Below are 25,904 nucleotides of genomic sequence, written 5' to 3'. Positions count from 1 at the left end.
AGAACTAACACAAATTTATAATTCTCTTTCCCTACAGGACCTAGTGTTGAGCTGTGGGCCGGCCATCACAGAGACATTTATCAACCGGCTGGCTACCTGACATCATGGGTTGACAAGCAATACAGCTTGAGACAAAAAATTTTTTGTCAAAGACAGCTTCATTAATAAGTTTTAATCTTGATAACATATTATCAGACGAGGAGTCTGAGGGTTTGAGACTACAGAGGGTTGGTTTCACTAGAATGTTATACTGAAACTAGACAGGGATTACAGCTTTAAACTATATGGTGGATTCCTAAGCAAATTAAACCTGCTGGCTGGGTTTGCAAGAAATATAGCAGAATTTAAATGGAGACCAACAGATGCTGCTTATTCACAAGTCTACCCTTACCAAGGGTATGCCGCCATTCACAAGTCTGCCCTTACCAAGGTTATGCCGCCATTCACAAATCTGCCCTTACCAAGGGTATGCCGCCATTCACAAGTCTGCCCTTACCAAGGGTATGCCGCCATTCACAAGTCTGCCCTTACCAAAGGTATGCGGCCATTCACAAGTCTGCCCTTACCAAGGGTATGCCGCCATTCACAAGTCTGCCCGTACCAAGGGTATGCCGCCATTCACAAGTCTGCCCTTACCAAGGGTATGCCGCCATTCACAAGTCTGCCCTTACCAAGGGTATGCCGCCATTCACAAGTCTGCCCTTACCAAGGGTATGCCGCCATTCACAAGTCTGCCCTTACCAAGGCTATGCTGCTATTCACAAGTCTATGTTTAAACATATTTTACTCGACCAAGGCCAATTTATTATTGTTACAAATGTTTACCTGTTTATTAGTTATGTCATGATTAAATGTGTGTTTTTAAATGTTGGTAATGCGAGTTATTATTGAATAAAGATGATGGATACTATCAGTTTGCTTTTACCATCATCCTTGTGCATCTTTATGAAGAAAACTCAGCAAGCAAAGCATTTTAAAGAGCCATAAGAATCAAAAAAATCCTGTAACACAATGCATATTATAGCTATTGTGGGTGTACTTATATGAGAAATAAATTAGAAGTACGTTGTATTTTCGTTAATTCAAGAGTTCTACATGATATAAAACTTGCATTATTAATGACAATACGTTACAATTATGCAATTAAACACTACTCGAAGCACATCATTATTGGCATGATCAGAAACAAGTTGTAGTTTGTGTAATGTTATTGCATCTGTGGAAACGTATTTTGCCCATATAAGTATGTTTCGCTTGTTGCCATGGCAACACACTGCACACTTTAAAGAAAGCATGGCTTCTTTCATTCAATGTTTTTTTCGAGGTTCCCGACGAATGTGAGGTAAATCAAACATTCTGCCTTGAGAAATAAGTATAACTTTTAATTTGTTATTTTGCAAAATACATGTGTAATTGTGGTTTTTTTGTGTGAAAGACGCCACGTTTGCACTTGTACAACGATCCTCTTGATGACATTTTCCCAAAATTTAAGAGTGTGTTGCTGTAAAATTTAAATATTTCAGAAGGTTTTAACATATTGAGACTGTACCCTTCTTTTGAGTATGTATTTAAATGTAGGTTTTTCAAGGCGTATGAATTCTGTCCCATTGCATTTTCTTTCACTAAGCCCCACACCACGTAACTGTGTGTGAAGAACATGAACCAAGTCCAAGCTTTTATGTCAAGGTCACACTTCTGACAAAGCTACAGCTAGTGAAAAACGCTGCTAAATTAGAAATATTTTGTCACATTTAGGCCAAATGATCACCACAGTTTTTCGCGAAACACCAATATTTAGTGAAAGGTCAAGGTCACTCTTGAGGGCGATAATGTACATGTTATGTATGCATAAGGAGTTTCCCGGATTTGGTTGATGAAAAACTAATTTTGTTTGTATTCATTAAGGTTCAGTCAATTGAATATTTATAATGTTAACACAATGACAAATCAAAGATAAAGGTCAAGATAGCATGAATAGGTTACCCAGCCATAATGGAAATGAAGATCAAGGTCACATAAAGAGGTTTCTTCAATAAGTGATGGTGCTTAACTTTCAATAGTATGAAGATAACTCTTTAAATAAATGTCAAAGCATTAATGCTCAAGAAGCATACACAGAGGTAGCACGTTTATGCCAAATGTCCACACTTCTCGCAAAACAACAAGATACCTAGGATTAGGTCAAGGTCACTCTAGAGAGCGGTAATATACATGCTATGTATGCATAAATAGTGTACCGTATGTATTTGATTCATGAATTTTTAATTTGTTTATGTTCATCAAGGTTCAGTTATTGAATATTTATATTGTAAACACAATGGAAATAAAAATTCAATGTCACATGAAGAGGTTACCCGGTCGCTATGTAAATAAAAGGTCAAGGTAACACGAATATGCTACCTGGTTGGTTATAATGGAAATAAAAAGTCAAGGTCACATGAGGAGGTATCCCGGTCGGATTGGAAGAAAAGGTCAATGTAACATGAGGGGGTTACCCCGCCATAATAGAAAAAAGGTCAAGGTCACATGAAGAGGTTAACCGTTTCTTAAAAAATATATATGGTGGTAAACATTCAATAATATGAAGATAACTTTTTAACTAAATGTCAAACCATTAATGTTCAAGAAGCATACACAGAGGTAGCACATTTACGCCAAATGTTCACCACACTTCTCGCAAAACAACAAGATCCCTTAGAATTAGGTCAAGGTCAATCTATAGAGCGGTAATATACATGTATTGTATGCATAAATAGTGTACCGAACGTATTTGATTAATGCATTTTTAATTTGTTTATTTTTTTATCAGGGTTCTGTTATTGAATATTTTTATTGTAAACACAATGGAAATAAAATGTCAATGTCACATGAAGAAGTTGCTCAGTCGCAATGGAAATAAAAGGTCAAGGTAACACGAATAGGCTACCTGGTTATAATGGAAATACAAAGTCAAGGTCACATGAAGAAGTATCCCGGTCGAATTGGAAATAAAAGGTCAAGGTAACATGAGGGGGTTACCAAGCTATAATATAAATAAAGGTCAAGGTCACATGAAGAGGTTAACCGTTTCTTAATTAAATGATGGTGCTTCACATTCAATTATCTGAAGATAACTTTTTAACTAAATGTCAAACCATTAATGTTCAAGAAGCATACACAGAGGTAGCACATTTACACCAAATGTTCACCACTCTTTTCCCAAAACAACAAGATCCCTTAGGATTAGGTCGAGGTCACTCTAGAGAGCGGTAATATACATGTAATGTATGCTTAAATAGTATACCATACGTATTTGATTCATGAATTTTTGATTTGTTTATTTTTATCAAGGTTCAGTTATTGAATATGTATATTGTAAACAGAATGGTAATAAAAAGTCAATGTCAAATGAAGAGGTTACCCGGTCGCAATGGAAATAAAAGGTCAAGGTAGTATGAGGAGGTTATCCGGTCACAATAGAAATATAGGTCAAGGCCACCTGAAGAGGTCAATTGTTTCTTCAAGAAGTGATGGTGCTTAACGTTCAATAATATGAAAATAACTCTTTAACTATAGGTCAAACCATTTATGTGCAAGAAGCATACATGGAGATGGATTTGGCTTTTGGTGACATATATTCAGCGTTAAAAAACGTGTATATAATCATAGCAACCATTTTGAAAATCAAATTTGTCTTAAATAACCAGGAAAACATATTGCTTCGAAACTTATATCATTACTATCAAGATTCATAAATTCGAAAGGCAAAAATGCATGATGGTTTTATATGGCACGGGCAAACTTGGTAACGATCCGACAAACGATCTTTATGTCTGTTAAAGAAATTGCATGTCATACATGTAATAGTATGTAAAAGTATGCGTGTGAGTGGACTTCATACTTGCATTTTTAAATGAAATCGGCCGATGAAAATTAGTCCTGATTATGCGGTGTAAACATTTCACAAACGTTTAACACTGGCAATACTTTGCATAATAGTACTTATTTATGAACGTATTTTGTCACAGTGTAATCCTCTTAATGGTTCATGTGGATTGTTATTGTTGTTAAATACCGTGCACACAATGAAGGTCTTGGTACAAAAAAGATGTCATGCTGGGCTATTTCAATTATTCCGCTTGTTTATAGTTTATATAGGAAGATGAAATCACTGCATCTTTAAACTGACTATTTGGATGATATATGTTTAAAGGTAAGAACTCCAACTTTTATTCTATGATTGTGACTTACATGTTTTTACTAATTCTAAATCTCGTCTAAGGCTCAGATTGCTAATGTGCAAGTATGTTTCACTGGACAAAAAACAATGCGAGAAAGAAGACATGATACAGAACATGAATGTTAATCACCTGTTTATCAATGGCTGATCCAGAATTTGGTGTAAGATTGGGTGTTTTTACTTTGGGGGGCTTTTGACGAAGCGGAAACATATTGTTCATGTAGTTGTAGAGACCGGATCCGATGCACCCCGTAATCTCGTTGCAAAAGCAATTCCTGTTTCAGGTCCATTCAGTTGTGTTTGCTTTGGAATTGCCGATATACTACGGATTTTATATATTAGTTTTCATATACATATATACAGCTATTTACACCGGTCTTTAAAAACAACAACAAAAAACTAAATTTACACTCCACACCACTGATGCCCAAAGTGTCCCTTTATTCACGGTCTTTCTATCAAAAACTTGAAACATTATGCATTTATACACTTTTTTGTATGATTATTTATTTTATGATTTGTTAACTTGAACCAGGATCGTCCTTGTGTTGTTTACTATTCTCAAGAGTTGGGGTTTCTAATTATTCCTATTCACATATTCCTATATCCTATATTTCTTTCTTACCCGTCATTTCTCTGACTTTTCATGAACTTCATCTGTGCACAGTTCCGATGGCTCCTTCTTGTACTTTGGAGCACGTATGTGTGGTCTTATCATCGTCTTGTACAGGGTGAGAAACATTGCCTCTGATAGATGTGTAAAATGTGTATATATATATATATAAGGCCCAGGTTTTATTGGGATCGTGGTTGCCGATGTGCATTGTTTTACATAATTATGTATCCCCCCCCCACACACACACACATCACTGAAACGTCTTGTCTGGCTCCAATGTCTATAAGAGTCTTGTTGCCGAATGGATTTTCTATTTCTTGTGAAATGATCATCGGAAAGCCTGGTGGTTGGGATAAACTGAAAGTACCACTTATGTTTTGCTGATTTGGCTGATTTGTTTATGTTTGGAGAGTGATGTTTAACGCGAGTACATGGCTGAATCCACATGATTCTGACAAAAAAATAAAACAATTCAGTTAAAGTTACAAAATTCGTTCTTGACATTACATGTTGTTATAGACATGGACATTGACATTGAAAATGTAATTATACAGTTCAATGGCAAAAAGTATAGAAAAATATTAATATAATCGGTGCTTATTTGTTTGCTATTTTAGAGAAAAAAATCTGCCGATAAAAGGGATTTAACTTGTTAATTTATTATCCTAAAACTGTCCATTTTCCAGTAATAAATAAAGCACCTAAGAACGTCAAGAATGCACCAGATTGCACCATTGTTTTCAAATAATAAAGGAGTATGCCCCCAGACCCCCAAGCACAATTATGAGTCTGCATGAATAAAGCGCTAGCTACGCCCCTGAAAATGTACATTTCATTTAGAATATTAACTAGCCAATACACAGCTTATATGGGTTTGGAAGGACCGCGGCTGGCGCCTTTAAGCAGGCTGTGGTGGTGCGATTTTTGTGACGGTCCCTCCTTGTCTTTTTGGGAGTTACGACGGCGTTGGACACTGGTACACTGTATAGGTTTTCGTTATATTTTTGGGATGGTTTTGTTGAGTTTCACAACTTGTTCATTTACGGTTTATCATCTAATGTTTTCCAGTCACTGTCTCCCCTCTTCTTTTTAACGATGATGTGTGAGCTTTTGTTACTTTGATTATTTCCTTTCCGATTTCAATTATTTCATTTTTAAATGTATTTTTTTCTCCCAAAATGTTCACACGATGGCCAAAACCGGAAGTGGTTTATATACATGTATGTGTGAGGTTTGGTTCTCGTTAACATTTTAGAATGTGGTGCATTCTTCTTGCGGGCTAAAAGTTACCATCAGGGGCAGACGAGGATTTGACGTAAGACGGGGCATCAATTTCGGGAATCCGAAATCGGATTGGGGGCCTGGAGTTGTGGAGGGATACTGTATTGTTTTCTTTGCGATTTTTAGACTTGAATGGTGCACACTTGTGTATTGTTTTCATACATTTTTCTTAGATATTGACTTGGACAAATTTGATTCCGTTAGTTCACATGCATTCAGATGCACTTCTGCAGAAAGGACTTTTAACATCATGTTATTTTATCGATAAACGAAAAGAATAGCGTGTTACAATGTCCCAAGTAAACATTTCGCGTCAACATGATCATGAACATGGTAGAGAAATTATGCCTAAGTTACACAAAAATGCACCATTCAAGACTAAAATCAACCAATCTCCTCAAACCCCAAACCCTGGTCCGCCCCTGGTTTACGTGTGGCATGGATATGATATATTTTAAAGCAATATTAAACTGAGAAAACACCTTATTTTCAAAATGTCATACAACCAGCGCTGTGAGAACTGCTGACATTTCGCGGGAAAAGTTAGGGAGGCAAATGTAACAGCCTTCACTGATGATAATCAGTGTGCGCGAGCGCTTTGACGAACAAGGATATAGTATGGATGTGATGTTATTTTTTGGTGTTATTTAGGTGAAATCGCTAGAAAATGTGACATGCAGGGTATATAGTATTTGTTGAATAATATATACTCACTTTTTGATGGAAATTGAGATTTAACATTATTGTGTGATTTATTTATTGACGATTGTATGCGAAGGAATTTTCATCAATAATGTTGTTCTGGTTCATTGAACGCTTTTTGAAAGTGAAAATAAGCGATTTTGCTTAGTATTCAAAATCATAAAAATTACACTTATTTTTTGGCTCTAATTACGGGATTAAAAATTGACAGCAATAGCATAATAATTAATGAATTTGATGGATTAAAGCAGTGCTCATGCACAGAAATTTGGCCTATGTGCAAATGTAGTGAGAAAAGACTGTAAATTACAATGACAATGTATACATGTATGTGTCTGAGTCATGATGTTGATCTAGAATTGAAGTCAAATCAATACTATTATATACATAATATATTCTGTGGTTATGACCAGCTTGCAATGTCTATGTCCCTTGTTTGGGTATCAACAGTACGTACAAACATGTGTAATTTAAGGTTCTAAATGAAAGTAGAATACATTGTATATTAGTCTATTGTACACACAAGTTGTATTACCACTGTGTAACTATTTATTTTCATGCATTTGTTGCAGGAATGTGAGCTGCCTTTGCAAGCAGTAGAAACATGGAATTACGATGGATGTTACTCCTGTGGGGAATTATTATTTCGGTTGTGGGTGGTGTCTCTAAAGCAAAAACTGTTGAAGACTCCCTGACATTGCTGCAATCAGGTGAAGAAAAAAACTACAAAAATGGTGCTCTTGCTAAAAACAATACTCATTGCGTCTTTCAGCAATCAAAATATATTGGTATGATAGGTGAGAATGAAGATGCTGGCACAAAAATTAGTGTTGTTGGTCAACTAAGTGTGCAGAACTGTTCAACTGTGGAATATTCAATTGCTAGTTATTTGGAATTATTCAGTTTAGAGAAAACTAAATTTTATAATTCATATAACAATATTTTGTCATCACGCATTTCATTTGATAGGGAACATGAGGATAAGTACAAAATAGAAATATTAGCAGTATGTAGAGATGACTTTGTGAGTACATGTACAACAGAGGTAGAGGTTCATATACTTGACAAAAACGATGTTATACCAAATTTCAAGCAGTCATCCATCCAAGTCATCACACTGCCAGACCAGTCATTGGATAAAATCACCACCATAACAGCATTTGATGAGGACCAAACTGAAAAGATCTCTTATTTTGTAGAAAACAGTGCAGATTTCTACATTGATTCAGAAACCGGTGATCTATATTCTGAATCAGACTATCTTTACCCTGGTAGCTATAGTGCTACTGTTTATGCTGTTGATTCAGCAGGGCACACAAGTGACCCTCTATTAGTTCATATAGAAGTTAGAAGTACAGCTTTAAAATTCAAGCCATCACACTACCAACATCACCATGTTGTCAGACGTGCCACAACCACCATTCAAAAGGAATATGAAAAAGTGGAAAACAACACATTCTCCAATTTCTTGTTCTCAGTTGCTAGTGTTCAGCCCAGACCTTTTGGGGAGAAGTACGCTCTTGTCTCCACCAGCGTGAAGAATATGTTCCAGGGCCCGGACACAGAAGGCAATGTGTACCTCACAAAGGGCAAGTTTTTGGATTATGAAAACCAAGACCACAGAGCAATCAGCCTTGTATTCAACATAACGAACACAAACACACCAGAAGGTAAGCATGCAACAAGGGCAGTCACGCTTGAATCGCTTGTTCATTTTGTCATCCCTGTTTTATTATCAAGATTTTATTGTTGTGTGCAGTCAATCTATGTACAATTGTTGAATTAGTCATTCGGTGTCAATCACCTCCAGTTTATGACATGTTCATTTTTATACTGTTGAATGTTAAAAAGTCTAGTCCATTTGTGATATGATTATTTTTTTCTACACATTTAAGGAGTTACAATATGTAAGGTTTTACCTAAAGAGTTACATGTATAGAGTTATGGACCAGTTTTGGTTGCACCCTTCTGCCTGTATGGAGTCCAGCATGGGCACCCTTCTGCTTTCATAGAATTATATGCTTAAGACTGTCAAATATTTTATTATTATTTTTAAACTTAAAATGGCTATAACTACATGTACACATACATGTACTTTACATATTTAGCAGAATTCCTAACATTTTGTATCAAAATCATCGTGTTAAGAACTTAAGTTTATCCCAGCTTGATATTATGTGTCCTCCTGTCCCTTTTCTACAGCACCCTAATTATGTTTGTCTTTTAATTATTGTTGGTTCCTGCAGCTTCCTTACAAAAATCTCAAAATTAATAATTCATATGAATTGAAATTGCCAGACATTTCAAGTTGATGTTCATATTTGTACTATTGTAAAGAAAGGCAGGTTTTATTAATATGTTGACTGAAGTGACACTGGCTGTTTACACTGCACAGGCCTACATTACTGGGCACTATAACTGTTCAATGTTGACACATTCTAGAGGTGCCAGGGGTCAGATGAAACATTCATCTCACATCAAAGGTGTACATCTCAACAACTGCTCTAACCATTTCTCATTTATTAAGCTGTTTATAAATTCAGGATAGCCAGACCTTGCTTGCTTTGTTCTTGAAGGAACAATAATTGATTTATAGAGTATAGGAAAAGGATCACAGTTTGGCTGGTCAAAATGAATTAATGTTAAATTAACCCATGGGATACAATTGTAACTTGCTGATACAACCGAACATTTGCTGAAACATTGAAGATGCACTCTTACTCCCTCATAAGATTTACCACAATTAATACTGTCGTTTTAATATTCCAAAAAAGGATGAATAAATGTGGAAAACAATTGTTCTTATGAAGGATACCGAGTTAAATTTGAAAGAAATGTGCATAAACACTAAATGAGACAACAGTAAATCTTTTAGCATTCACCAATAATTTAATATTTTTGAGTTTTCTGTTCTTTAATACAGGGTTACAAACTTGTTATAAGTAATAAATATTTTCCATAAATGTATTATTTAGTAAGTAGTTAAAGGTTTATTAGTCAAAAATGATGTTTGTTATACGTACATGTATGTGTATGTCTTGATTTTGAGTAAGAGTGTCACTTTAAGATTTTAGTTAGTAATAACTATATATATATATGTCTAGGGTTAAGGTTGGTTTTTAAGGGCAGGGTGTTGGAAATAGTATGCTAAGGGAGAAAAGGGCTCATTGTATCAGACGTTAAATAATTTATATATATATATATATTGTGAATTTGCCATGAAATGTTAGGAGTCCTGTTTAATTGAAGTTCTGGAATTCTATATTCTGCCAAATATTAATTTTGTATGTATTTATAATCCAAGACTAGTATAAGTTTTAATCAAAACAGAAGAAATATTGATTATCTTAAGCATCCAAGTCTCTGTAGGCAGGAGATTTCGTGTGCCGAGGTATGCTGGCCTCTATGATGGCAGAAAGGGGTGTTACCACAAATGGACAGGATGCAGCACACTTTCATTTCAACCCTTGTGTCTGAGGCAAAAATCGAGACCAAGAATTGTTGAGCTTGCAGTTTCCAAATTATGGATTGCTACATTGTTTGAACATCCCAGACTGTCAAAGAAAGCCATATTTGTAAATTACACAAGCAGTTAAAGGAGTTTGAGATCGTCTGGAGTATTGATATTTAACGAATTTTCACCCCTATGCTGTAGCTGAAGATCTGTAGTTATTTAGAGAATGCCACCAGTTAGAAAAGCACTGAAAGAAATATGTGACAGTTGTGTATTGATCACAGTATTTCATGGCATTTATAATTTCTCTTCCACCAGCCTGCTTCTTGATCTTAATGAAATTGTCTCCGAATTTTATCAATTGTTACTCGGTTAGCTTTGGGGACACATTTCCTTCAAGACAAGATCTTGAGTAGTTTGTTGGCATTGTCTTTGAAGCTCTTTGAAACTACTCTATAGTGAGACAGATGAAAGAGGCATTTTCCATTTAATTAGTGGTTTAATGTTCCACTAGTGTGTCAGATTCTATTTTCATCAGTTGCAATATACATGTACAGAAGATCACATGCAGTAAATGCCTTCATTGATGTGCAGGCGGCATTTTTGTGGGTCTATTTTCTAATTTTGCAATTCTCGAACAATGCTAACCTTAATTCTTAAATTAAAAAAGATTAAATATGATCCCATGAAAACCATTACATTGGCACCTTTTAGCTCCACTATTCGAAGAATAAGGAGAGCTATACTACTCACCTAAGCGTCAGCGGCGGCGTCGGCGTCTGCGTCACACCTTCGTTAAGGTTTTGCATGTATAAAGCACCTTTAAGTCATTATCTCAGTAAATACATCATGTATTGCATTGAAACTTTAGACATGTATTCCCAACTATCTAACCTACTAAATAAATAAATTAGAGAACACTTTTTTGAATTTAATGCAAATAATGGGCCTTTATTATTTGACTTAGAAATTCTGGTTAAAATTGTGCATGTAACAACATTTATGTTAATATCTCGGCAAATACATCATGTATTGCATTAAAATCTAATCTAATTTTACAGTGATCCATGTTTCGCCAAAACTTTTCAATCCTTACACTGAAAAGCGGCGGAATAGTCGAGTGCGCTGTCTCTGTGACAGCTCTTGTTGTTTATAGAGCTCCCACTCAGGTTGCTGACGTCATGCATAACGTATAATTTAGGTTACACACCACTAACGTTGATAACAGAGCGAAATATTCTCATTCTTGCCTTAAGTTGTGTATTGTCATGTATGATACTGAAGCAGATATTGATCGCTAATTGGTCTATCATTGGCCTTTGACTCCGCCTTCCATCTAGGTGGTGGCTATTGTTACAAGTGTAGTCTGGATTTAATATGTATGATGGAGGGGTCATGGTTTCTTTTTTAAAAGCCATATGCCAGGCGCCGCTTATAGGGCATTTACGGTAGTTGCCTAAACAATGAAATGTTCTTATTGTAAAGCTTGTTTATTTTTCAGAATGTCAGGTAGTCTTTGCAAAATATCACATTCTTTTCTTTAATACTTGTTGGAACCACCCTTTCTCTGCAAATCAAACATGAAAGTGTTATATTCAGCAATTGCATGTTATCAGCAAACTCTAAATATCTGCCCTGGTATTATGTTATAGCAGCATGCAATAATCATTAAGTGGCAACAAGATAATTTCCTCTAGAGCAGGACTGGAACACTTGTGTTTTATTGCCTTGAATCTCCATCAGGTGAGGAATTTCTAGTTTGGGATAACTAGGTTGCTGTATTTTTTCTCAAATTGAAGTTCCAAGTAGATAATAATGATATGAAGTTTGAACATCTGTAGGTAATGCACGTAATTGCGGTAAAAGTCAAGGAGTTAAAATTGTTGCTTATCAAAAGGCATTTGATTTGGTCTAAAACGATTCCTTCATGGCCAAGCATACATATGGATGAGTAAGATATTAATATATTTTATTTTGAAGAGGAGCCATTGCTGAAATAGGCTTTGCAATTGAGTGGATACTCTTTGGGAAAAAAACAGGGCGTAGCATACTCTTTGGATGGAAAAGATCTATAGATACTAGGATTAGAGATACATGTAGCAGCTAAAGCAGGCGTATCATGACAGCCTGACTCACACTTTCTTTGAGAGACTGCTAAATTTGATAGGAATTGTTTATGTTTTGATAAAAATATATTTTTAGCACCAAAATACATACATTGTGTGGTCTACAGATTTTAAAACATGAAGTTGTGGTTTCATTTGACAACGATAACAATGTTCATGTAAGTTAATGTTCTGGTGGGAATAAATTCAATGTTACTCATTGATTTGTGTATTGACTATAAGTGTGGGTTAGTAAATGTTATTAATAATCTAGCCTAATCTCAGATAAGTGTTGGACAACAAAGGGAATGTTTATTGATTGCTACTAAACTAACTTTACATGTCGTGACTTTTAACATACTTTTTAACTTACAGTATGTTGCAGAGAATTATCAATAATCCGATGCTTGCAGAGGTAGGAAAGATGAAATAAGAAACATAGAAATAAATATTTCTTGAATGAAACTAATAGCTGACTGCGATTACAACAAAGCCCCAGTGCAAGTGTTTACATGCTTGTGGCAGACCCTATCAGCTGAGTAATTTCCTGGGATGATAAACAATTAACCCTTAATTACAATTGTTAGATTAGATTACACATTCTTGTGCAATCCAGAAAACAAAAAATGTATGTGAAGGGATTTGGGGAAAGTTTAACATTTGAAAGGCAATGAACTTGTGTTTATTTTGTCCTGTATAAATACTTGTGCCAATTTCCATGGATGCTTGTTTTTTGCTCATCCAACATCAGATATTGAAAGGAAATAAAACTGGCTTTGGAATGTCCACCAAAAACAAAAAAAGTAAACCCAAAGACATGGAAATTCTTTATAGGATGATTTTTTTTTTAAATTAATCAATTCTGTTTTTATTTCAAAGTTTATAGATAAATATATGCAGTAGTGGAATGCAGAACAATTCATTGTCAAGAATGGGCTATTTAATCAAATCTGTTCACCAAAGTTTGCTACTTGATTAAAAGTGAGATTCATGGTTTTACTCTTGTTGAAATGTTTTTCACCATAAATCCTTTCTCAAACAATTTTAAGACCATCTATTGAATTGTAAATAGTAGTCTTTTAAGCAAATGAACTCTTTCAATGTTGTAGAATGGAAATGAATTTTTAACAGTAATTTGCTATTTTAATTAACAATTTACATAAGATAAAAAATGCATAACATTAAATGTTCACATTTATTTGTAAAATTGTGTTTGTTTTGTTGGGCTAGATTGGACAGAATCCTTAAACATGAATTAAAATTTAGATTTAATCCTTATTCCAATTAAAGGAAATAAAAATATTACTCTTATCATTCAGGATTGGATTTCCATATACATGTTTGTTCAAAATGTATTTACATTTTATGCAATTGTTGATTAATTAGATTGTTATTTTAATTAATTATGCCATTACGGTATTTAATTTAAATAAAATGTACTGTTACAGTTAGGTTGAAAAGAAAAATGATTTTGAACAAATATGGTCTACATGTAATATTCATAAGGTTGAAAAGAAAAATGATTTTGAACAAATATGGTCTACATGTAATATTCATATATATATATAACAACAAGCTTCGATGAACATGGAGCAAATCGTCTTATTTATTCAGCAAAAAAATGAACTTTGTTAAACATGATACAATTACAGCTTTACAATTAAAGGCTACCGATCTTAAGATCTACTGACTGTACAATAAGAGATAAATGCTCCCGGCAGAAATCATTGAAATCAGAATATTTAATTGTCACAAAAATGGTAGATTTTCATTTGAAATTCTTATCATGATGTAAAAATAAAAGCTGTTTACCTTTTAGTTATTTTTATGGGCAATTTCTTTTTTTAAGCCAATATTTGAGGTTAGCGAATTCATTTTGATGTGAAAAGGAAGGGGCAATAACCCTATGTCTTCAATTATTTAAATTTGCCTGTAATCCTGTTTCAGAAGTGACATTTACAGATAGAGGGGGTGGGGGTGGGGTGGGGTGGGGGTGGGAATGAATTATTTTAGTTCTGTTCTCTTTAATGAATTGAACATGTAAAATGGGCAAAATTTATTGCTGTTGCTTGTTTATTCTCCAATAATTTCCATTGTTTAGCTGTAAAATACTGTCAAATACAGCGATGCTGTCAGCCGTGAACTTTACCCCTTAGAGACATGTACAGCTTCCTTACTGCATGTCAATTAGTACTTCAGACTATCAACTGTGTTTTTTTCATATGAAAGATTTCTTCATCATTATGGAAGCCATTAACAAAGAGTGACATCTTAGATTCAGGAAACAGTTTCAGAGAGAAAAACATGGTGGCAGGATTGATGGCTGATTCGGAAATAATGAGAACAGGATCTTTCCTCCACTTGCTAAAACATCCATGAGTTTAAAAGTTTGATGGGCTTTGTAAAACAGAAGCGATACATCTTTGTTTGAAAAAACACACTTTTATCTATCCATTTTTAGCTCCACTGGCCAAAGGCCAGAAGAGTTTATGCGATGGTAATGTGTACGTAGTATGTGCATCCGTGCGGTCGTGCGTCTGTTCGTCTGTAAACAATTGCTTGTGAACACGATACAGTCTTCAGTACTTGTACAGTATCTAGATATCCATTACAGCTGGGTTCCTTTCGAAAACCAGCCAGATCCGCCCATGCATGCCTAGATTATGGCCCTTGATAGTATAAAAAAATGCTATTGTGTAAACAATTGGTTGTGAACACGATACAGTCTTCAGTTTTGATTGTATCTCGATGAAACTTGTACAGTATCTAGATATAGATTAGAGCAATGAATGCCTAGATTATGGGCCATGAAAGTTTCAAAGAAATGCTTTCTATTTTTAGCCAGGTCTGCATGAGCGAATTCTATTTTTAGCCAAGTTTACATGTACATGTAAATTCACGTCTAGAATTAAGGGAGACAATTTGCAAGTCTAGGATTTTGAGAGACAATTTGCTTTTTGCTTCTGCAGCTGATTTTGTGAATTACTCTGCCTTATTCTTGTTGAAAGCCCAAAGGCCATTTTTTAGCTTTAAGTTCTGTAGTTTGCGCATTCATCTTAACAAAATTGGTTGTGAATGTTTAAGTTATGCACCTGGTGTCATTACTGGCCACACCCAGGGTTCACAGGTTTGGTAAACATAAATCTGGAAAGGTTTGAAAATCTTTTTGTGTGTTCGTGCATCCATCTCAGCACAATTGATTGTGAATGTTTGTTCAAATTGATCAATGTTGTCCTAGGATGCCCTTGACTTTGACCAACTTTTTTTAACTTTTAAAACTACAGAAATTTTTATTTAAAACTACAGAAATTTTTTTGTCAGATGACTTTTACTTGGCACATATTAAAATAGTTCATGCAACTAATCTGCTTACAATAATCTCTGGGCTCAGATGTTGAACGTGCTACGTTTTCAGGTAACCCAAACACAAAATATAAACTATATGTCTGTTGCCTTTTACCCATACATACATACATGCTCTGGATTGATATGACCACAAAAGCCATGCCAGTAGAGCATAGGCCCTTTTGGGCCTCTTGTTAAACAAAATATTCCAATTTCCAATTTAAATGTACAGAAAAGTTCATGAACTGAATGGACAGGCGTGCATACAGTAAATGTAAAAAATGGGTTTCTTTAAAAAAGAAATATGTATCATGTTTGTCACATATTTCGTCTGAGGAAACACAGAAGGATGTGATTTCCAAAATTTCTTACCAATTCGAAAAAAATTGGATGAAATGGCGAGCTGAACTGTTTTGATTGATTGCCCAAGTAATTGTATGATGCAGGAGTCCAGTGGTTGAAATTAAAGCATGGAGGCCATTGTTGTGCTCACATTGTGGGGAAAATACCAACAAAACTGCCAGAGTGTCACTGCGATAGCTAGTTTTCAGTGAATTATTGGTTCTTTTTGTTACCACCTCACCCAAATTATTTTTTTCTGCAGGCCCAATATTTTGGCGCAATAGTCAGGTTTCGGGCTTGCTGCATTAAGTTTGGTTTACTGTAATTCTTGGAACATTGATACACAAACACGTGAAGATAAATAAGCCAAATGATGCAATGTCTTTTCTAAAGCATTAAATTTGATTTTAGGAAGGTATTAATCATTAGTAGTGCAAATTTAAATCTGACAAATTTTGATTTTAAAATTGTTACCATGACATTATCCTTAAAATGTGAAATGAAACAGCGGGGTATCCAAATATGGTATTTTGCTTGGTTGCAATTAGCAGAGAGATGATGTAGAGAGCATTGTATTCCTCATTTGTTACTGTACGTCTACTTTACATTGTAAAATGGAGATCGGGTGTTAAAATCCAAGTTATTTATTGGCCTTTGATGTGTTAAAAGCTTTCTTATTGTTAAATGATGTGAAACAATTACTTTCCAGCCTGTGTATTATTTCTTTCAATGATTTAGCTTAAATAAACAAAATCCTTGCCTATAAAAGACTGCAAGATGAAATGATTAAAGCCATTTGTCTGCCTGGGGAGCTTCATTTGTGTGCCCGCTTCACTGACCAATTAGGGAATGAAATTTGGCTCCATTTAAAATACGTACATAATTGTACTTCAATGTTTTCACTAATGTGAAAATAAAATTCACCAATTTGTGTTTTAAAAAAAAAGTAATAACGTAATGTAGCATTAAATATTTTTTTGGAAGCTGATCTAAAAAAAATAACAATTTACTGCAGCCATCTTCATCAATTGAATTTTTTATTCAAACAAAATTTATTTTAGCATTGATTCTTATCATGTGTCTGGGGAGTTAACCCCTCCGAGGAACCTAGCATTCCTAATTCTTCATTCGACTGATCACCCTCCGAATGCTGCCGAAGACTGTTCATATATTCATTGAGTTGGCCGCGACAGCGAAAATCTGCGAAGGGAAACAGAAAGTGGGTCAAGCTGTGTGTACTGTTGAATCATTAATGTTGTGTCTTGATTTGAATCTGAATATAAACCCTATTTTCTTTTTCTTTTATAAGCACAGTTAACATAACTTTGCCTTTATTAGGTTGTAACAAATCTGAAGCCCCCTCTACCTTATTACAAAATGTTCTCAAGTCTGGAGTACATGCTGTAATGAGAATCAGATGTACGTTTTGGGGCATGCACTCAAACTAATTTTTTGCACAAATTGCCGTACAAAATTTTGAATTACTAAAATTTAGGATGCCAACAAATTGTTTGTTCTTTACACAATTTCACTTGAGTGTATTGTTTTAGGATCCAGTTCTTTTCCATAATAATGAAATTGTCTAGACCCACCCTGAAACTAGAGAGCTCCCAGTACACCTTGGATATTGATTAGTTCTGGGTGGTGTTGTTGTCCCATCTGTCCAGCTTTGTCCAGAGCAGCTTTGTCCACCCCATACAGCAGATTGTCTGGAATACAACCAGATTTTATGATGCCATAGACTGCTGATTTGCTAATTATGGTTGCCTAAGTTTCTATTGTAGAAAAGCAGTGCATCTACATGACAGAGCTTTAAGAGCAGTTTGTTCATGTCAATTCAAAGGAAACATCTAAGAAAGCCTAAAAGAAGTGGTCAGGCTTTTCCCCTAGGCGATGGCTACAATGCTAATTAAAACGCACCATTCCTCTTGTGACCCTCAATGCAGGCATGAAAATGACTTTTTCCACACCACACTTTCATTAAAGGGGACATGCATTCCTTGGAATCAATTCCACAGCATTGAGGCAAGTCTGATTGATATGGACATAATGTCTTTCCTTTCTGTTTGTCTAATGGACTTATTTTACATGAGTCTAAAGAAGTGTGAAGTTTTTAATAGATTCAGTTTTTTATGTGTGATTATGTCCAGGCTGTATGGATTGATTTTAACAAAATAACTTGCCACATGTGATTGACATACCAAGACGACCAGTCGAGTGCACGACCCATGTCCCCACCTTTAAGGTCAAGGTCACACTTAGTGTTTGTTAACTATTAGTGTTTGTTAGCTATGGGATCCAGCATTTAAGCACATGAAGTATAGGTGGTCATGTCAGGGCTGTAACTTTCTCTTGTCCATCTCAATTCCTTTTATTATCCACATATTTTATTGCTATTATTCTCCCTTTCTGAATTACCTTTGACTCACATATGAATACCACTTTTGGGGGCATTCATCACATACAGTGACAGCTCCTGTCTGTTTGTGTTTTCAGGCTTTCAAGTCTTTAGAAACTCAGTTGTAATAAACTTAATTTGAGAAAAGATAAACATAATGACAGCTCTAAAGATTTTAGAATATGAAAACACATCTGATTGACAGACAATAAGAGAGACATAACATGTTGCAATCATTTCCATAATTTCTTGAAAATATGACCCTCAGACAATGCTTTTGTTCTGTCCTCAAACTTGTAGAAATCATGCAAAGATGATCCTGAACAGTTTTCAAGAGCAATTTATGCATTTTACAAGAGGAGTCTTGTTAATGGAATTTCCAGGTCTGGGTAGAGCACACTGTCAGGCAAATTAAAATAACTCCTAAACACATGCAAATGAATGTGTCTGAAGATGGATTTTTGATTGCTTCTTGTCAGATATTTTTGTGAAAAATGTAAATTTCATGATTGATTTGTCTGGAATTCACATTTGACAATTTTTTAGAAAGAATGCTTTTTATGAAAGAGAACTGAATAATTTTAATGTCCCAATAATGCACGGTCCTGCATCTTATTTAATAGCTCAGAATAATTAAATGCTTAATTCTATTATCTTGTTCATGTATGTGTACCAAGTCTTTATAAACTCTTAAATGTTTGAAATTAATGAAGATTGAATGCCCTGAGTCAACAAACTACCCTGTCGAGAATCTGTTCATGAACTGATGAACATTCATGAACTGTCCATCAAGTTCTTGAAAAAATCATCAACGAAGTTTATCAACAGTTCATGAACCAAAGTTGATGAATTTTTCATGAACTGTTCATCAAGTTCATCAAAAGAAGTTCACGAGGTTAGGTTCTATTAGGTTAGGTTCATTTATATGTTAAAATGATTTGAAAATCAGGTTTTGATGATGAATTGGATCTGAATATATAAATATAAATATTATAGCTAACAATACCATTTTCATTGTTTTATTATAACTTTTTAAATAATCAGGATGAAATAGATGTTGACGTTTGCTCCGTTATAACTTTATACAAGGACAAGCATTTTATCGACATGTAAAGCTTTTGATTTGGGTGATTTATGTGTAATATTTTTGACAGTTGCGCAACTAAACATATTTTGCATTTTAAGATATTGTGCATTGAATCTGCGTAAGCAGTATTTAATGGCAAATACCCGCATACTTCTTATTATAGCACTGTTTAAGACGTTAATGATGCTTATGGACAATTTTTTTGAAATCGCGGTGATTCAACCTTTTAAAGTTAAATATTACTGAAAAACACTGCCAATCTCATTGGTTAAAAAATATTTCAACCATTATTATAAATACAGAGTTATTTCAGAATAATTCCCCAGACATGACTATAACTTGCACATATAGTTCCTGTCTGGGGATATTCTGAAATAATTTTGTAATTGTGTCAAAATTTAATGCTTATACATCCTACAATGCCAGTCTCTGGAAAAAATGACACACATTCAGCCTAATAATATAACCTCTGTTCCACAAGTTTCCTTTGTTATCATAATGTCAAATGAGTAGTAACAAAATCCAGCCAGGCATTACCATAAACTAGTATTATGACAATAAATTCTATGATTAACATTTTGATGTTTGTCTGCTGTGACTCTGATGCCAGGCAATTCAATTTCATTTCCTTCTTGGTGTCATGGAAACTGTTTAGAATTCCGGGATGCATGCCCATCAAAGCCTGCTGCTTGTTTCATCCATATTGAGTGACTTTGATAAGAGAAGATCTCAGGTTTTTCATTAAAACATTGTTCAAAAGATTTCTCATTCTGGTCTTGATTGACACTTGAAGACATGGTTTCCATTGCTCTCAGATGGCAAGGGCTGAACCAGTAACGAGTATATATAGTTATTATAATTGCTTTGTTTCATTCATTCTCTGGAGTTGTAGTACATTACAATTTATTTTGTTGCCTCCCTTTTTTTGTTGCATACAAATGATATGTGGTGCTTTATTATTTTTATTTTTTTTTTGAGAATTTTTAAATTTTAGTTATTGTTTTTGCCAGATGCAAGTCCGTGTTCAGCTCAGTTATGATTATCTTTAATGTCTTAAAAGGACTTATGAGACACCAGATGATACCATTTCAAGAAGAAAAAGAAAATTGTCAAAAACGTGCATAAAATTTATTTGAATCTTACTTACTGATGTATGACATCGCTTACGTCACATTTATCTTTCACCTTGTTTGTGTTTTTTTTTAATTTGAAAATTACCGGGTTTCGTTGTCTACCTCGTAAATCCCAGTTAATTTAAAAATAGCATCAGTATATGTATTTGTACTATAATCATCTGACATTCACCTGCTATCTTTAAATGTGTAAATTCAGCTGAGACAGCGACAAAATATTCTTTTAATCATGTAAAATTATGTATGATTGGCCTCAAACTTCAGTACTAAGCTCTTTTTGACAATTCTTGGCTTGTTTTGTGGAAATAATGTATTTGCCGATTTCAGGACCATCTGGTGTCTAGCCCCTTTAAGAAATGCCTTGCTAAGGGAATGAAGAAAATGTTAAGAGCCATTTATGACTGGAGAATCTCCATGTCTGGAGACAAAAATTCCACAAATCAATATGACAGTGTCTGCAAGTAAGGAAAGGGAAAATACAGGAAAGGTTACAGTCGTTCTGACAAGTCTCCAAATATTGTTTGCTCTAATGGAATTCTCGTGAAGTCAGCTATCATTTTGTCAGCAGTTGGCAGAAAACATCTCCCAAGATGTTTGCACCCTTAAGATTAATTGTATTGTGAAATTGAAATCTCTACAATTTTTTTCACTCATCATAAAACATAATATGAATTCACAGTTACTTCAGAGTAATAATGGCCCTAGAATTGCTTAATAAAAACATTTATAAGATCGTTCCACACTTGTTTTCAATTGGAATAGCATTTCTTATTTCCATGCAAAATATAATCAGGATGACTCATTTATGATATATAAATTATGATTCGGAAGTTGTTGGCATCCAGCTATTCGCATAAAATGCAAATAATCTGCAGATTGACTGATGTGATTAGGGTTGCTTTGGGTGACAAAGTTTTAATATTAATGAATATTAATCATCTTTAATATGAAATATAAAATATGATGCCATGGAAACAGCTTTATCACTCTTGCACACTGATTGGTTGACGATTCAGTGTTATATTGATGTATATAAGTATGGACTATCAGCCCTAGTTGCTTGTAATTCATATGTTCATTTCATTAACTTGCGCAGTATTTTTTTATATGAAAGTAGTGGCAACTCTTATATTGGTAATACCACCATCACACCAGACCAAGACCATGAAGACCGATCTACATCTTCGCAATTTCGACAAACGCAGCGAGGACACAGGCATTCAATGCGTCTCACACAGTTCAAATACGTTCTTACTGCGCGCATCTTGACACATGCACGCCATGTTCAATGTATTCTTAATACACACGCACCTAGTCCAATGCGTTCTTTGTGCCGTTCTAATACTACGACCAGGTCGATTGCACCACACACTTACCAAGAGCTTATCACGTCCTCATTACATTCTTATGACTTGAATAAATTTGTAAATGTGATCGAGATGGAATTACCATATTCTACCTATTTATAACTGGCCTTCCTTCATTAATGTCTAGCGTTGGTAAAAAAAAGAAGTAATAGCGGCGTTAAAATCCGGTATTTATACATGATCATTGTTCAGAACCTGACAGGACGTGGTAAGAACCTGATACAAACGTGTCTAAGACATGTTAAGCACCGAAAGAACGTATTAACAACCATTAACAAGGTCACCACTTTCATAAATATGTGCATATTTCCTTTTTAAAAAGTGCTTATCAGTTTTGTTGTGTTCTGGCATAGGTACTATATATGCATAACAGTTATGTTTGCATGCGTGAGAATGTTCTTACGGGGTGGGTAAGCACCGAATTGTACTTGCTCTGCAATTTCATCTCAAAATATGCAAATGTCCGATTCGGAAGAGAAAAGCTCCTGATACCACAGTTTGCACAATATTAAAACGAAATGGTAACCAGCTTGCAGTAGAAGTGTTCTTACACGGTACCACATTCTCCGATTTTTGAAATATGTCCGTTAAATGAAATTATCAAATAAAATATAAACCATACTCATGTTTGTTCATGTAAACATAGGGCACAGCTCCACCACGGAAGTGTCGACAGCTCTTTTTCTTTGCACCACTGTAAAGTGGTGGAGCTGGCGTTACTGGCCGTGTACTTGATTTGTGTTACTGGCCGTGTACTTGATTTAACTTGATTCAAAGTCCTGTCTGAGGCTGCCAAAATCCAACGATTATTGTGAGGGCCCGGGGTTCATCGTTAACTTTCTTTTTACCTTTCTTTAACAAGGGTTCTCATTTTGCAACACTACGGTATGGAAGAGCAACCATAAGATGAGCGAAACTTAGAATATGCTCTTTGCTTTTCTCCGATATTATTCGCCAGATTCAGCCATATTTTCATGCAGACAGTGTGATATATTATAGTATGCTGTAATTAAATTAAAAACGCATCAAAATACCTGTGCACATGGGAAACGTGTAGAAATTTAATATATAGTCTTGTTACATAATAAAAGAATATAAATAACCTTTCTGGTGGTATTTATAATCTATACATGTATGTGCATGAGGAAAGAGTGATTTTGCCACTATTAATAAATAACGCTCTTCAGATATTATGTCTAGATCCAAGAAATCATATCCAGAAAGATGTCTCAGCCCCATAATTTAATTGATATATTTTACCACAGATTAATCTTCAAACACCATCTTGCAGGTATATTTGGGATGAGAAATATTTCAGAGCCAGAGTGCATGCACATTTACCTGATATTAAAGTGCAATTATGCAACATGTGGCAGTACAACAAAATTAATATCAGTTTAGCTTTTCTGGTGAACTGGAAGCCTATAATGGATCTTATAAAAAAGCAAAGAAAAGTCTGATTTTTTTAAACAATGGCAGTGAGAATTGTAATGCCTGTTTGCCATTATCAGTATTTGTTTAATAGCAATTCCCATGGAACCCCCCTTTATGTTTTGTAAATATTGTAGGAAGAATAAGTGCCATGGAGTGATAAAGGCAAATAATTAAGGGCATAAATCACATTTTATGACATATTGTAGCTGACCTCTGGGCATGGGGTCGTCTGAGGCCGGTCCTGGTGGGGGTAATTGGCTTGTAATTGGTACTGTATGCTCTGATGCACATCCCTGTGTTTTATTGGGGTAGATGCAGAAGGGGTTTATTAGTTTGTGCAGCTGTCCAGTTTTAATGATAGGTCAGACCTGGGTATGTACAGGACAAACTGCTTGTTAATTGCTAGGTACAGAAGTGCCATATACCCTGTATACATGTATAATGCTGTGCTGTGCCTACCTGTTTGGATTTCCAGTTCTTGTGAACCCATTTTTTCAACATGACACTTTATGATGGTCTCACTGTTTTCTTAGTATATTTTGTTTACCCTGACCTTTAACAGCAGCCAATTGTATAAAACTGGTTTAGTAATGCTTTCGTTAAAGTTAGCTGACATGTTACTATGTAAACAAGCCAAAATATAACTTAATTGTGAGTAACTTTTATACAATTTGCAGCCAGACATTGCGAAAGTTAAGAAAAAGACTTGGTCATTTTGACCGACAGCCTCTGATGTTAATTGTCAGTCCGAATGAAAATGTGCCGGTCTGACAATTTTTGTTTGAAAGCTTGCATTTTTAAAGCCTATTTTGCTAATTGACAATTAAGGAATAATAAGGTATATGGTAATATAAGATATTACCCGGTAACCAGTTACTAAATTTGCCAGATTTTTCTCCAAAATGAAGTTTTAATGACATCATTTGTTGACACTCCCACTTATTTGTAATATAAATTTTGATTGGTCGATTGTTGGCAATGCCTATTTTTCGGACCATACCGGTACTAATGTTGGAATCAAATAAAATGTTCTAAAATTTAAGATTTTTGTTTGGAACATACAGACTAATAGAAACCATTCCGATTTTGATAAAAAAAAATTATCCTTAGAGTTTTAAAATATTGCACGATATATATTATATATATATATATATATATATATATATACAATAATATACAAATGGTAATGTTTTGCAAATATAGGATAGGCAAATGCTGCACGGTGTTTGACTTAGTGAGGAACGGCATTCTGACATCTACACTGCCGAAAACGACATTCGATTTATAAACATGTTTATTTGAAAATATCATTGATAAATCAGGATTTTCTATTAAACAAAATATTTATTTTTTTACTTATAAGCTGTTTTTGATAATTGATAAAGATTAAATGTTCATTATTTTTTACATATGAACATGAAAACTGTCTGTCGGGAATGACCCCACTACAAAGTTAAGTCAGACCGAGGCAAAATTTACTGGTCAGGACCTATATACAATGTCTGGGCTGCAGAACTCAAATTGCTATAGTTTGTTTGTACAAGTGTTGATGTCTGAAGATACAGGGAAAACTGTGATGTTTTCTTTCACCACTGAGTTCTGAGATGAAGGCCTTTCATATTCTCATAAAAGCTGATGATGATGCTGGCTGCTCAGAGGTGGTGTTGATGTACTGGACACTGGTCAGTGTAGCTGCTGACAGATGGACATAAACTATACCCCTAGGATCAACATTGATGTATCCAGCAGATCAATGTTTGCTAAAACAACAGTTCTATTCCCTAGTTACTGATAATGTGACAAGATCAAACTTATTAAAACCATGCTTATGAATTTTGCATGTGGGATGCTATGATAGTGGGTTTATAATGTTTTCTTCCATGTTTATTTTATAGGGAAGTCAAGAAATGTGCCGAATATGGCTTCATGCATTTCAAGACTACCCATTAATTGTTACATGAGCTCCTGGTATGATATTGAAGCCATACAATTTGAGATGAAACTTTTTTTCATGCATTTTTCCACTTCATTCGGTTTGCTTGTGTCCTTATAATTGCACATATTCATTAAGTTCATGGATGAAACAGTTTCTCTAGCAGCAGTAATCATATGTGTTTTTTCTTCACTTTCTTTCAATGTCTTTGAATGATCAATACTAGAGTCTGGAAAATCTCATTTGATCTGTTGCAGGTGTTTTAAAGCTGTAAAACCCCATTAATATCAGAATTGATTACATAGAATTCTGATATAAAAATAGTGGTGGCGTTGAATCCAGGCATTCGGAAATGTTGAAGATGTTCACAACTTATTGTTAACATTTAAACACTGGGCATATTAACTTGTTATATGTGAGGCTATATTATATCCTATACTCTATACACTTGTAGCTGACATTTGATTAATTATACCCTGAATAATAAA

The 25,904-nt window shown here is 34.7% G+C and overlaps 2 protein-coding genes across 3 annotated transcripts in view; both read left to right on the top strand.

Annotated features, from left to right (window-relative positions):
* LOC128243439 (Fanconi anemia group A protein homolog) overlaps positions 1-902 on the top strand; it is a 42,645-nt gene extending 41,743 nt beyond the window's left edge. The window contains exon 38 of the mRNA XM_052961226.1: positions 38-902. Coding sequence (XP_052817186.1) covers positions 38-100 — 63 coding nt within the window. The 3' untranslated portion in view covers positions 101-902. The remainder of the gene's footprint in view (positions 1-37) is intronic.
* Positions 903-4,064: 3,162 nt separating this feature from the next.
* LOC128242889 (neural-cadherin-like) overlaps positions 4,065-25,904 on the top strand; it is a 58,415-nt gene continuing 36,575 nt past the window's right edge. Inside the window, exons 1-2 of one of the 2 annotated variants that reach the window (XM_052960291.1) lie at positions 4,065-4,192; positions 7,391-8,488. In XM_052960291.1, coding sequence (XP_052816251.1) covers positions 7,423-8,488 — 1,066 coding nt within the window. In that variant the 5' untranslated portion in view covers positions 4,065-4,192; positions 7,391-7,422. Of the gene's footprint in view, positions 4,193-6,707; positions 6,798-7,390; positions 8,489-25,904 lie in introns of those variants that run through there. The other variant, XM_052960289.1, reaches the window with a different exon arrangement.

This window comes from Mya arenaria, chromosome 8 (assembly GCF_026914265.1).
Source record: "Mya arenaria isolate MELC-2E11 chromosome 8, ASM2691426v1".
NCBI classification, from domain to species: Eukaryota; Metazoa; Mollusca; class Bivalvia; order Myida; family Myidae; genus Mya; species Mya arenaria.
Note: the sequence above shows the minus strand (reverse complement) of the source record. Positions and strands in the feature narration are given on the sequence as shown.